General features: G+C 38.2%; 1 protein-coding gene across 1 annotated transcript in view; it reads left to right on the top strand.

The window, feature by feature from the left end:
- The window catches only part of CFAP92 (cilia and flagella associated protein 92 (putative)), a 76167-nt gene that overhangs the window by 31878 nt on the left and 29549 nt on the right, over window positions 1-14740 (top strand). Inside the window, exons 3-4 of the mRNA XM_036739646.1 lie at window positions 9316-9444; window positions 12308-12492. Coding sequence (XP_036595541.1) covers window positions 9316-9444; window positions 12308-12492 — 314 coding nt within the window. The remainder of the gene's footprint in view (window positions 1-9315; window positions 9445-12307; window positions 12493-14740) is intronic.

Below are 14740 nucleotides of genomic sequence, written 5' to 3'. Positions count from 1 at the left end.
CAGAGTGGGATTAGGCCCATGCGTAGTACCTGCTCGTACAATCTGGGTGAGAAAGGGAGATCCAGCCTTTTAAAAACAAAAGAAAAGGGAGAGAAGAAAGGTATTAATTTGTACTTCAATATGGCTGTGGCCTGTTTTACATAATAGACATATAATTGAGAAGTAATATGGAAAGTAATTTGCAAAAATTAAATCATGTTAAAATTCACTAGGATAGCTGAATATTTAAAACATCATACTAATGAAGTTACCCGCTGACCTGGAAGTCATTGTGAGAAATTTGACTGGGGCTTTCAGATAGCTTTTTTAAAAAAATTCTGGTGACTCCTCTGCTTAAACCTTTGAGGGCTGTAATAACAAGTATGGGAGGCCTAGGGCATGAGGGCTTGAGTGCCTGAGATCCTCTAACCCCTTCCTTTCCCCTCCCCCAATAATGGGGTAAAATCAAGTTATAATGAATATTAAGAGCAGATGTCATTTATTCATTCATTCGTTCAACAAATGTTTAAGTGTATGCTATATATGGTATACTCTTCTAGGCCTTGGGGAAGCCACAAAACAGCAATTATTATGTAATAAAATGAGAATATCAACATCTTACATCACATTTTATTTCCCAAAGTCCTGTGCCCTAAGGATCCTGGTAGGGGTACACTTAGAGACCTTACAGGTCATCTAGTCCAGCCCTAACCCATTTTACAGAAGAGGAAACCGATACCCAAAGAGATTAAAAGATTTGTCCAGAGTTACACAGGCAGCAAATGACAGAGCTGAATTTCGAACTAAAGTTTGGTGATTCCCAAGTTCATCTTGAACCACAGATGAGAATATAAGTCCTCACAAGATCAAAGCATAGCCCTTCATATTTACATATTGAGTTTTACAATAAAGCATTTTCCTCCTATGACTTATCTGGGTATGTAAAGCAAACACCATGTTGATCTGGAAGGAAACACATACAGGACAGCTTTGAGTACTACACATTGAATTTATTATTTACTTACAAGGAAAAAGAAAGCTGTACATGATGGAGATTCAAAGTTTCGTGTATAATCCTCCTTCTTTATGTTCTGCTTTGTATGTGGAAATGTTCATTGTGTTTGGTGTTTGTTAAGGTCAGAATAAAAAAAACCACTTTTTAAAATAAAAAAAATTAAATTTTTAAAAATTAAAAATTAAATATTTTAATTAAAATAGTTTAATATTTAAAAATATTTTTTATTTTTTTATTTTTTAAAAATTTATTTAATATATTTAGTTTTCAGCATGATTTTCACAAAAGTTTGAATTACAAATTTTTTCCCCATTTCTAACCCTCCCCCACTCCAAGATGGCGTATATTCTGGTTGCCCTGTTCCCCAGTCAGCCCTCCCATCTGTCACCCCACTCCCCTCCCATCCCCCTTTCCCTTCTTTTCTTGTAGGGCAAGATAAGTTTCTATGCCCCATTGCCTGTGTATCTTATTTTCTAGTTGCATGAAAAACCTTTTTTTTGTTGTTGTTTTTGAATGTCTGTTTTTAAAACTTTGAGTTCCAAATTCTCTCCCCTCTTCCCTCCCCACCACCCTCCCTAAGAAGGCAAGCAATTCAGACATAGGCCACATGCGTATCATTATGTAAAACCCTTCCACAATACTCATGTTGTGAAAGATTAACTATGTTTTGCTCCTTCCTAACCTATCCCCCTTTATTGAATTTTCTCCCTTGACCCTGTCCCTTTTCGAAAACGTTTGTTTTTGATTACCTCCTCCCCCTGTCTGCCCTCCCTTCTATCATCCCCCCCTTTTTATGTTCTTCCTCCTTTCCTGTGGGGTAAGATACCCAATTGAGTGTGTATGGTATTCCCTCCTCAGGTCAAATTTGATGAAAGCAAGATTTACTCATTCCCCCTCACCTGCCCCCGCTTCCCTTCCTACAGAACCACTTTTTCGTGCCACTTTTATGCGAGATAATTTACCCCATTCTATCTCTCCCTTTCTCCCTCTCTCAATATATTCCTCTTATCCCTTAAATTGATTTTTTTTTAGATATCATCCCTTCACATTCAACTCACCCTGTGCCCTTTGTGTATGTATGTGGGTGTATATATATCTATATACACCTACATATATACATACATAGACACACACATATGTATATATATGTATACGCATATCTATATGCATATTCCTTTCAGCTACTATGATATTGAGGTCTCATGAATCATACACATCATCTTTCTATGTAGGAATGTAAACAAAACAGTTCAACTTTAGTAAGTCCCTTATGATTTCTCTTTCTTGTTTACCTTTTCATGCTTCTCTTGATTCTTGTGTTTGAAAGTCAGATTTCCTATTCAGCTCTGGTCTTTTCACTGAGAAAGCTTGAAAGTCCTCTATTTTATTGAAAATCCATATTTTGCCTTGGAGCATGATACTCAGTTTTGCTGGGTAGGTGATTCTTGGTTTTAATCCTAGCTCCATTGACCTCTGAAATATCGTATTCCAAGCCCTTCGGTCCCTTAATGTGGAAGCTGCCAGATCCTGTGTTATCCTGATTGTTTTTCCACAATATTCAAATTGTTTCTTTCTGGCTGCTTGCAGTATTTTCTCGTTGACCTGGGAGCTCTGGAATTTGGCGACAATATTCCTAGGGGTTTTCTTTTTGGCATCTATTTGAGGAGGCGATCTGTGAATTCTTTCAATTTCTATTTTACCCTCTGGCTCTAGAATATCAGGGCAATTCTCCTTGATAATTTCTTGAAAGATGATATCTAAGCTCTTTTTTTGATCATGGCTTTCAGGTAGTCCAATAATTTTTAAATTATCTCTCCTGGATCTATTTTCCAGGTCAGTGGTTTTTCCAATGAGATATTTGACATTGTCTTCCATTTTTTTCATTCCTTTGGTTCTGTTTTATAATATCTTGATTTCTCATCAAGTCACTAGCTTCCACTTGCTCCAATCTCATTATTAATGTAGTGTTTTCTTCAGTGGTCTTTTGGACCTCCTTTTCCATTTGGCTAATTCTGCCTTTCAAGGCATTCTTCTCCTCATTGGCTTTTTGGAGCTCTTTTGCCATTTGAGTTAGTCTATTTTTTAAGGTGTTGTTTTCTTCAATATTTTTTTCAGTATTTCTTTGGGTCTCCTTTAGCAAGTCATTGACTTGTTTTTCATGGTTTTCTCGCATCATTCTCATTTCTCATCTCAATTTTTCCTCTACTTCTCTAACTTGCTTTTCCAAATCCTTTTTGAGCTCTTCCATGGCCTGAGACCAGTTCATGTTTTTCTTAGAGGCTTTTGGTGTAGGCTCTTTGACTTTGTTGACTTCTTCTGGCTGTATGTTTTGGTCTTCTTTGTCACCAAAGAAGGATTCCAAAGTCTGAGACTGAATCTGGGTGTGTTTTCACTGCCTGGCCATGTTCCCAGCCAACTTACTTGACCCTTGAGTTTTTCGTCGGGGTATGACTGCTTGTAGAGCAAAGAGTACTTTGTTCCAAGCTTGAGGGGATGCGCCGTTGATTTCAGAGCTATTTCTATACAGCCGTCTCTGCCACCCCAGCACTCCTCCTTCCTCAAGAACCACCAACCCGGACCTGACGCAAACCTTCAGCAGGCTCTTCACTCCTGCTCTGATCCGCCACTTAATTCCTCCCACCACATGGGCCTGGGGCTGGAAGGAAAAAAATACCCTATTCGTCTGAATCCCTAAAATGAATCCCCAAAATGAGATCTTTTTGAAAGGACAAAAAAGGTAAACACCAAAAAGAAAAACAGATTCTTGGCTACATTTGGGTTTAATAAAAGCCAGATTTGAAGGAAAAGTAGAGCTTACATTTGTAGCAATACGTCACTCTTTACCATATCATAGGATCGTAAAAGGGAAGTATATTGTAAATTGTAAAGTGTTGTATAAATATGAACTGTTGTTATTGATATTAACAAAGATTCTCCCCCCCCTCCCTTATTTTCTCCTTGTGAATATCCAGGTGGAATCTGTCAAAAGTATCGGGACTTAATGTGGAAAAACAATCTGAGTCCAAAGAAACAAGCAAGCAACTGACCCTGGGCAGCTCATCCATTATTATGGACAGTCTCAAGATGCAAAGTATTGGGGACTGAACGAGTTTGAGCACTTATACAGTAGAACATAATTAGACTTGAAAATAGAAAAAAAAACTAGGTGGTGGAATTATAGGCAACAAATTCTCAAAGATGGAGTTCACTTTCAGTGTTGCTCCTCATAGCTAGCAAGAATTTTAGAAGTGTTTCAATGTCCCTCAAAAATTCATAGTTTGTAGAATTTAAAGATGGAAGAGACGCTTAAAAGTCATCTTGTTTAATCTTTTCATTTTAAAGACTAGGAAACAGACCCAGAGCGATTAGGTGATTTACCCTTAGGTGACTTACAGATAGTGGCAGAGTCAGTATTTGAACTCTGGACCTCTGACTACAAATGTAAATTTTTCTTTTTCCAAAGAAAAGGTTCTGGGGAAAAACAGAAATAAATAAAAGAGCACCCAGTTCTGAATAATGGGGAAAATGGCAATTTTTAGGTACTACTTTTCAGTTGAATTATAATTAGCTCTTTTGTAGTATGCTAAGATGCTCTGCTATAGTTGAAGGAACTGGTAATGTTTGCTTTGGAAAAGAAAATATAAAAGGAAAATATGATAGATTTCTCCTATTATTTGAGGGGCTGTTATGGAGAAGGGGGAATATATATTCCATAGTTCCGCCAAGTGGAAGAGCTATGACTAATGGATAGAAGTTTAAATTGAGTCAAATTTCATCTGAACATAAGGAAAGACTCATTGGAAATATCTAGCTACAGAAGAGGTTACTTTGTGAAGAAGAAAGCTCCACACAAGGAAGGGGGGAGGTATTCAAACAGATTCTATGTGGCCCATTTCTGTTGCAGTGGGTTATTGGACTAACCCATAAAGACGATATCATGGAATCTTAAGAGTTCAAAGGATCTTAGAGGGTAGTTATTTTAATCCTTTACCCAGTGACCATCCCTAACACATGGCCATCTCTCTTCTCTTTGAATACCTCTAAAATTCCCTTTCTTACAAGGCAGTACATTCCATTTTCAGACAGCTCTAATTGTTAAGAAGTTGTTTCTGTTACTGAACTGGAGTCCACCTTCCTGTAATGGCCTTTCTTTTTAACATTTAATTTTTGCCTGGTGTGGTAGACCGTGCCTGTGGTCCCTGCTACTGGGGAGGCTGAGGTTAGTGGATTACTTGGGCTCAGTAGTTTTGAGCTGCAGTTAGGCTAAAGTTGATCAAGTGTCTGCACAAAGTCTCTCTGGAAGCAAGAGGCCACCAGGCTGCCTAAGGAGGGGCAAATGGAGGGTAGAAGTGGAGCAAGTCAAAGCTCCCCTGCCAGTTGGTAATTGAATTGAGCCTGAGGGTAGCCACTCAACCTCTGGCCTGGATGCAGGATAGAGAGACCAAGCCTCCACAAAATAACTTGATGGTTTTTTAAATTAACATTTATGCTTTTCTCTCTCTCACCTCTCCTCCACTGGAAAAAAGAAAAACAATATGTAATAAATATTCATAATAAAGCAGAACAAATTCCCCTATTGGTCATGTCCAAAAATATGATGCATTCTGCATCTTGAGTCCATCTATCACAGCTCTGTCAGGAGGGAGTAGCATGATTCATCCTTCATCTGTTCTTTGGAATTGTTTTTGGTTATTGAATTAATCAGAATTGTTCTTAAGAACAGAATTGTTTTTACGATGCTGTTGTTATTTGTATAACTTGTTCTCCTAGTCCTGCTCCCTTCACTCTATATCAGTTTATACAAGGCTTCTCAGGTTTCTCTGAAACCATCTCTCTCATCATTTCTTGTAGCACAGCAGTATTCCATTAATCCACAATTGTTCAACGTTCTTGCCAAATGATGTGTTCCTCCTTAGTTTCCAGTTCTGCTAGAAATATTTTTGTTTATATGGGTTCTTTTCCTCTTTCTTTGATCTCTTTGGGAAATAGGCTGCAACTTTCTTTCCAAAACTAGTATTCTGTGCTTCTATTTATGATTTCAGATTTGCCCCCTTGACAACCGGTAATATACTTTCTTGTCCTTTTTCCATGTGCCCATCCAAAAAAAGAAATTGTGCTGTGATAAATAGTTTTGCTAAAGCTGAAGCCCAGAGAAATGTGTCATTTGATGATGGGAAGTTGGTAGATTTTCTTCCAACCTTTCTATGCATTGACACGGAACATGAGTACATAGGAAAGCCTAGTAGGATTCCTCAAACCATTACCCGCCCTGCCCCCCCGCCCCCCACAGCCCTGCCATGGACTCCTACCCACTTTTGCAGGTGAATGTCTATTACTAGATGAAACTTGGATTGTATTGGTAGTGAATTTGAAGCATTTGAATAGGAAAACTGAAGGACTTTGGGATATAGATTGTATTTTTATTTCTTTCAGTGGAAGCTCTCTCTCTCTCTCTCTCTCTCTCTCTCTCTCTCTCTCTCTCTCTCTCTCTCACTCTCTCTCTCTCTCTCTCTCTCTCTTTTTTAAGAAAAAGAAGGGCCTACAGAGTGTCAAGATGTTGAAATAGAAGTACCAGGGCATGGGATCATAGCTTCTTATAGTCATGGCCTTTGTGCAAAAAAAATAGAGTGAAGATTTCAAAGACCAGGATGAATGTGGCAAAGGGACCAAGTCAGGAAGTTTTTAGATTGAAACTGAGGGGAAAGGGAGAAATTTGCCCTTTAGTATTTTTAATTAAAAAAAAACCCTGCTGTTACTTACAATGGTAATAAAGAAATTCAGGGATCAAATCTCAAGAGAGATTTGGAGTTTGGAGTGAGAGGGCCCAGGTTCAGATCCCGGCTTTGCCACTTGTGTGACCTTTGCCAGAGAAACTAATAAGAGAAGGACAATATTTCTGACCTCAGATTTTCATATACCAGGAGACAGAGGATGGGTAATGAGCAAATTGAACTTGAAATGAATATTAGCTCAGAGGTGCCTAAAATTCAGATGTGTGGCATGTATAACATGAATACAGCAATGGAAACAATAACTCATTTAAAAGAAATGGCTCAGATAGAAGCAGTAAGGGGGATAGCTCTGCATATTAGAAGGTTATGGGAATCTAGAACCTGGAAGATAGAAACGCGGTAGTACTTGGGCCAAGATAAAAGAGAATAGGAAGTGATATTGTTTGGGGAGCATCTTACAGACAATAGACTGCATGATGAATGCTTCCAAATACAAATGATCGAAGTAACATAGAAGCAAGATGTATTGTAGTAATGATCAACAGCATAAGCTGTTCGGGCATCTGTCTGATGTCTCAATATGATAAATTCTTGACTTGCTTTGGCTACAGTTTCATTTTTTTCTGAAGGTTGAAGAAACAACAAGCAGCATTGCTGCCCTGAACTTAATTCTAACCAATAGGGACTTGGTTTGAAGCATCAAAGTGACAGGACTCTTGGGAGAAAGTGACCATGTAAACTTAACTGCCCATAATAGCTGAGAAAAAGAATGCTTAGCCTAATCATACCTTATAATACTAAAGACCAATACTATAGTTTGTGATGTATCATAACGTCATTGTTATAATACTTTAACAAAATTTCAAAAATGTTTGAAAAAAGCCCCTAAAAGGGATGCAGAGGGATGTTTTGTGGTCAGTATCAAAATTATGAGATCATAGTGTGGAAGGAAAAGGGAGCCAGTTAAACGAACCCGTGTGATCAAACAAAGACCTCTCTAGTGAATTCATTCGCATTTTAAAAGGATATGTACTAAAGGTGAAAGAGAGAACCATAATTAAGGAAACAGAAGAGTTGCACAGACCCAGGTTGTAATCTTAGCTTCAAATCAGGTGAGGATTTCTGAGGACCACCAAAGAGCTCTTTAAAGTTATGTTCAGAGCAAGAACAACAGGAAGAAAGGTGTATGCTGCAGAATAGTGAAAGAAATTCTGGACTTCTGACCTCTTAGGTTCAAATGGGAAAATCACCCTTCCAGTCTCATTTTCAGAAGGAAACTGGGTCCCTTCAAACTCTCGTATTTTTCTCTGATTTTGTGAAGGACAGGCTTCCCTGTTTGAGTCCGTGGTATCATGTTAACAGATGACAGAATTACTCAACTCCTACTGCTTTTCCCATCAAGAGAAATGATCTTTGAGCATGAGAGTATAAAAAATATGGTTGGAGAGAATTGAATCCCAAGATGGGTGAGGAGCTAAGGAGAAAGAAACCATTTGGTTTTAAATTTGGTTTCACTCCTCCAAGTTCAAATGAACTGCATCCCAGGCTGATGACAAGACTTAAGGATATAGTCTCAGAAACACTATTGACAATCTTTCAGAAGTCACTGAGACTAAGGAGGTGTATTAGCAAATTTAACGTGCACAAATTTTGCTTTAATATTTTCAAGGGAAAATGGGGGTGGGCAGAATGGTACAGGGCAAAGAATGTTGGGTTTGGAGTGAGAGGGCCCAGGTTCAGATCCCAGCTTTGCTACTTGTGTGATCTTTGCCAGGTTTTCACCTCTTAAGGCATTGGCTTCTTCATCTGTAGAATGAGAGTATTGGGCATCTAATCATGAATAACCTCCGAGGTCCTTTCTGGCTTTAAATCTATGATTCTTTGATCAGTCTTGGAAGCTACAGACCAGTTAGCTTTACATGAATTTCCAGCAAAGTACTAGAAAGGAAAAGAAATGAAGGTGGAATCACTCTCAGGGATTATTTGGACCCAGCACCAGTTCACAAGCCATACCAAACTAACCTCATTCTTTTATGTTAAGGCAGATAGGTGGACTGGCAGATTGAGAAGATACTGTCAATATCACTATACTTTAATTTCATCAGAGAGCTTAACATAGCTTATGAATTAGGCAGATTCATAATGGGTTAGAAATGATGCCTAATGTTGGTTGATGACTTGTTGTCTATAGGTGATTGTAGGTCTCTAGTGATTGTATTATATTTCAACACTTGAAATAAGAGAAGCTGTGTGTATCCAATCTGAAGTGAATCAGAGCTACAGTGGAGAGCGGATACATTAGATAACAGTCAATATTCAAATCATCTCAATAGGCTCTAATGCCAAGCCCAAGATAGAATTGAACATGGAAATTTTTTCATTTTTTTTTGTTGTTGTTGAGGAACCTCAACAAAATCTCTCAATAGGTTTTAAAGTCTTTAATGGTATGGTAAAGAGAATGGTTTGAAATGTCTAGTTAAAATCTTAAGTATTCATTCCAAGAATGATCTTATGCCAACTTGGCCTTTCGTATTATATTTAATTTTCCTTTCTTTCTTCACACTGACCCTTCCTTTTTCATTGTTAAAGAAAAGGATAGAAGAATTCCAGGCAAGAGAAGGAGGAGATATAGAACAAATGAGGAAGAGTCAGAATTATCACTGGCCAGGAGACAAACTATCTTCTCTACAGAGCTGGATGTCATGCCTCTTCTTGCTGGTAGTTTTCACAGTTCTTAAAAATTTATTTTTTTAAAAATATTTTTAAAATTTATTGATTTATGAATATGTGCGTACATATATATATAATATACATATAATGTAAATTTAAAATTTTTGGTGCCTCTCCCTAAAAGTAGATCAGAATATTCAGAAAAGCATAGCTTTTAAATCAGGGAATGACATTGGAGATCGTGTACATTCTCACAAGGAAGCTCCCAATATAAATTTCCCATGCCAGTGACTTCTGAGCACACAGGTCAAGTGCAAGGTCATAAATTTAGAACTAGAAGGCTCCACTAGCTTAAAAAATGCATTTCAACTAAGGAAACAGATCCAAAGAGATGAAGGAAATGCAACGTTCCATCAACTCTGTTTGCCTCCCCAAGGGCAATCTGAGAGTTTTCCTTTTTAGCTGCATTTTCCTTTCCTTAGAGGAAAAAATTATATGAGCACAAAGAAAGAATGAGAAAATGGCTGTGGACACTTCTCCTACTCCTCAAACGAGCTCGTCACCTCTTTCATCGCCACGTTATGAGGTGAACGCAATGATGATCTAGTCCGATCTGAGAAGCAACTGATAAATTACCAACTAGGAAGAAGACTCATTGAATTAGCAATGGCTGTTTCCCATGACTGGGATGCTTTTCCTTCTCACCTCCACTTTTTGAAATCCTGGATTTCCTTCAAGATTCAGTCCAGTGTGGCCCCCTTTCCACTTTTGCAATGACTGTGGAATAATGGAGTAAGGGAATGGTGTGGAATGATGGCAGAGCGGCCAAAGATGATCAGAATTAAACATTTTCAATATATAGCTTTTAATTATTTAAAACTCACTTTCTTTCCATGTTTGTATTTATATGGAAAAAGCAAATTTTATTATAATTATAGGTACGTGCTGACTAGCAGTGCTAATTGGTTTAGCAAAACCACATCAGAAGAAACAAGTTAATGGGGCATTTATTTTCATAAGAGCAATATTGTGAATGGGATGATCAGTGGATTGGCCTTTGAGGAGGTAACTTTCTAGGGGGCTCAGTGACCTGAGGTGTGTAAGCTTGTACCAACCTATAATTAGAGCATTATTTCATAAAGAGAGAGGGGATTAGTTATATAATGTATGAATAAGGATATTATTAAATAGTTTGTCAACTAGGGGAACTTTTATGCATTGTATGTAATTATATTTTTAGGAAGGAGCCACTTGCCTGAAGTTGGCAAGTTACATGCAGAATATATTTGGGACAGCATATTAAAAACAATAAATAAGGCCATTTGTTTTTCATGACTAAACGGGTTTGTTACAAAGGTTCCTCATCTCCCTCTGCCTTCTTTTAGCCCCAAGGTGGGTGGAGAAGTGGGAGAGAGGAAATATAGATTTTTGTTAATTGAAATAAATCAAATTAAAAAAAGTAAGGCCAAGCTATTGGTGATTTTTTCCTCCAATGCTCCAAATTATGATTTTTAAAACACATAAACTGAATTTTTATCCCCAGACTGTTTTGAAGGTAAGCCAGTTGCTACAGGCCATTCTGTTTTCCGGATTCCCATAGAACTCAGTTCTAGAATTTGAAAATAGTTGCAGGTCTACTCAATGTTTGTACTCAAATATGATGAGCTCCCCCTGCTGGCTTTGATACAAAATATTTGAGTTAAAAGTATTTCTTCAGAATCATAGTACTTTTTTCTTCCTATGACGTGCAGAATCCTAGTCATATTCAATGATTTTTAAAAATTGTTGCAAAATAGTGAGGTGGGATTTTTTGACTGTTTTGGTTTTCTCTATATAAAAGATGACTAAAACTCAAAAACAATTTTAAAATCTTAGGATTATAGAATTGTCAGGTTATGAGGGGTTGCAGAATTATCCAGTTCTTGACCTAATCTATGTCACCTCAGAGGAATTATAGAGATTCTGTATTTATGGGTATCTAACAGCAGATAATACAAAATTCTAGAACTGAGTTCTATGGGAATCTTTAAAAATCATAATTTGGAGCATGTGTTATATAGTCTGTAATGATTAGAATAATTTTCCTTGTTTCTGAATTCTTTTCTGAAGAATTTTCTGTAACAAGAAGGAACCAATCATCACAGAGGTTTTTATTCTGATCAGATCAGTTCCTGGCTATGTGTGTGACCTTTATGAATGCCTTGCACACAGTAGAATCTTTATAAATTGAGAAGCTAATAGGAATTGGTACTTGGATCAAAGTGTCATCTTGTATGCCTTTGGGTGCCTTCCTTAATATTCCTCATAGGGTGACCATTGAATAAACACAATGCTTATGCCAGACAGGAAGGACCTTTTCCAAATACAGTAAAGTCAGTGCCATCCAACAGTAGTTATACTTTGGAGGGATGCCTGATCTGTAAATCTTGATTTCAGAAAACTTAATGTGTTTGTTTATTTGTATTTATTAGCTCATTATTAATTTAAAATTTGAGGGCAGCTATGTGGTGTGGGAGATAGAGTGCTGAGCCTGAAATCAAGAAGACCTGAGTTCAAATCTGGCCTCAAATACTTATTAACTGTGTGAGCCTGGGCAAGTCACTTAACCTTGTTTGCCTCAGTTTCCTCATCTGTAAAATGAGCTGGAGAAGAAAATGGCAAACTACTCCAATATCCAAGAAAATCCCAAATGGGGTTACGCAGAAAAGGGCATGACTGAAAGATGACTGAACAATAGTGCAATGAAAAATTTAAATTTAAAAAGAGTTAAATTTTAAATTTGTTCAGAAAAATTAGAAAAGTGTCCTTCCTTCTCCGATTAATCGGAGCACTGAAGTAGCCTTCATTTGACTCATGGTGAATAAATGATGAATAAAGATTTTTTCTGTGGTGCATATGTTTTTTTCCGCAGGACAGAAAACTGTAATCAGTCATGCTAAGGAAAAGAACACCAAAATTTTGGATTGCTATTTGAATTTAACAGTAGATGTCCCACTTATGACTGAGAAACAGAAGCAGGATTTGAACCCTTTGATTATAAAGATCAGGTCTCTCGCTCACCTTCCAAGAGGTCCTGTGCCTCTTAATCAACTGCAGGTATTTCAGTTAGTGTTCTCACCTTCTCTTACTCCCATATAACACCAAATTTTGAACAGATTTCTCTTCCTGAATTGCTTCCTTTGCCAGGTTTTATCACGGCCAAAATACTATCAGCGATAAGCCTTTTAAGTACGTTTTTACTGATGTCTTCTGTTTGCTGTGTCGACATGGTTATTCTCTGTCTCCCTCCCAGAGATAGATGTTTTATAAAAATTGGAATCTAAGTAATTATCTTCAATGGCATTAACCCTCCTGGCAGAAAAATACAGATCCTGTTGCATAGGCTGATTTGACTAATTCCACTTAGGGAATAAGATTTCTCTGATTCTTTTGAGAATCTGTGGAAACCTCAACCCACCAAGTATTAGGAGCGATAGTCCTACCCTTGTTATTTCCATCATTGTCCAAATAGTGAGACTGTTGGCTTGTCTGTTGGGTTTTTAGCTTTCCTGCTGGGTTGTATGGGGTGTTCAGGGAGGGCTAGGACCTCTGGTGTGAGAGCTAGCCTAGCGCTTTTCAGGGATGCTCATCCATCATCTTTGGTGTCCACCTGGCAGTCTACTCTCATCTGTGGCTCCAAGAAGCTGTAGCATGTGCAGTGGCCACACACTGGTCAAACCACCTTGGCAGGTGGGCTAGACGAGGTTGAGGGTAACATGGGCCACAAGCCCATAGGTGAGTTAGCGGGGTATCCACCCGAAGCATTTGAAGACTTCCCCAAATGGAATGGGTGGATGAGAACAGTTTGTTCCCATGGCCTTGAAGGTGGCTGATGCAGGCACTATGGGGCTCTTAGAGCTTGGCAAGACATTAAGGACGCCAAGGTCTCCCACCGCATCCCAGGCCATCGGCAATCATCCTGACTTTTGTCCTGCCATTGGACTTTGGTGACTCCAGAAGAGAGAGTGAGGCTGATGACTTTGCACTGCTGTGCTTCACTGAAGTCAAGATGTTACCCTGTGATGTCATTGGTCCTCTTTGAAAATGAAGGATTAACAGAGGTAGAATAAACTAGGTCTTTTACTGCTAATTCAGGGCTCCATGATATCTTGTTGAATCTGACCCTTCTCCCATCTTGTTGTGTGATAGATTTGTTCTAATACACCTGTTACCCTTGACCTCTTTAATTAATTAATTTCAATTAATTAACTAATTATAATTCCTGCAGAAGGGTTTTTGTACGTTGATCTTGTCATTGTATATTGGGTGGCCATTAGCTATTTCCGAGAAGCAGTATACAAAGGATTGATTCCTATGACCAAATGCTGTGATCATAGGAAGACCTGAGTTATTGTCTTCCAAATGCCAGAGAAAAGGGACTGTTGTGTAAGAAATGTTACCAAGTTGCCATCTAGAGTGCCTCTAGTCTTTGAAGCAGGCTCCTGTCATGCAGGAATCTACTATCTAGGTACCACAGTGGATAGAGTTCTAGACCTGGAATCAGGGAGTCCTGAGTTCAAATCCTGCCTCAGACACCAGCCATGCAACTCTGTGCCTCAGTTTACTCTTCTGTAAAATGAGGATAGTAATAGCACCTACCTCGCAGGGTAGTAGTGAGGATAAAATGGGATAATATTTGTAAAGTGCTATTTGCTGCACTTCACTCTTTCTACTGATTGGTTAGTTCCATTAAACTACATCTTTTTTTTTTCCTTTCTTTTTGGAGGGAGGAGGGCAGGGCAATTGGGGTTAAGTGACTTGCCCAAGGTCACACAGCTAGTAAGTGTGTCACGTGTCCGAGGCTAGATTTGAACTCAGGTCCTCCTGACTCCAGGGCCGATACTCTATTTACTGTACCACCTAGCCGCCCCAAACTACATGTCTTCTACTGATGAAACCATAACAATTTGGGAGCTCTAGAATTTGGCTATAATATTCCTGGGAGTTTTCATTTTGGCATCTTTTTCAGGAGGTCATTGGTGGATTCTTTAAATTTCTATTTTACCCTCTGGTTCTAGGATATTAGGGCAAGTGTCCTTGATAATTTCTTGAAATATGATGTCTAAGCTCTTTTTTTGATCCTTGCTTTCAGGTAGTCCAATAATTCTTAAATTATCTCTCCTCAATCTATTTTCCAGGTCAGTTGTTTTTCCAATGAGATATTTCACATTTTCTTTTTTTAATTTTTATTTCTTTCCCCCATTTTTCTATTGCCTCTTTTATTTTTAAAATCCTCTTTGAGGTCTTCCAGGGTGTGAGATCAATTCACATTTTTCTTTGAGGCTTTGCATAGAGCTGCTTTGAT

This window comes from Trichosurus vulpecula, chromosome 9, assembly GCF_011100635.1.
Source record: "Trichosurus vulpecula isolate mTriVul1 chromosome 9, mTriVul1.pri, whole genome shotgun sequence".
NCBI lineage: Eukaryota > Metazoa > Chordata > Mammalia > Diprotodontia > Phalangeridae > Trichosurus > Trichosurus vulpecula.
The sequence above is the reverse complement of the archived record's forward strand: the minus strand, read 5'-3'. Positions and strand labels throughout refer to the sequence as shown.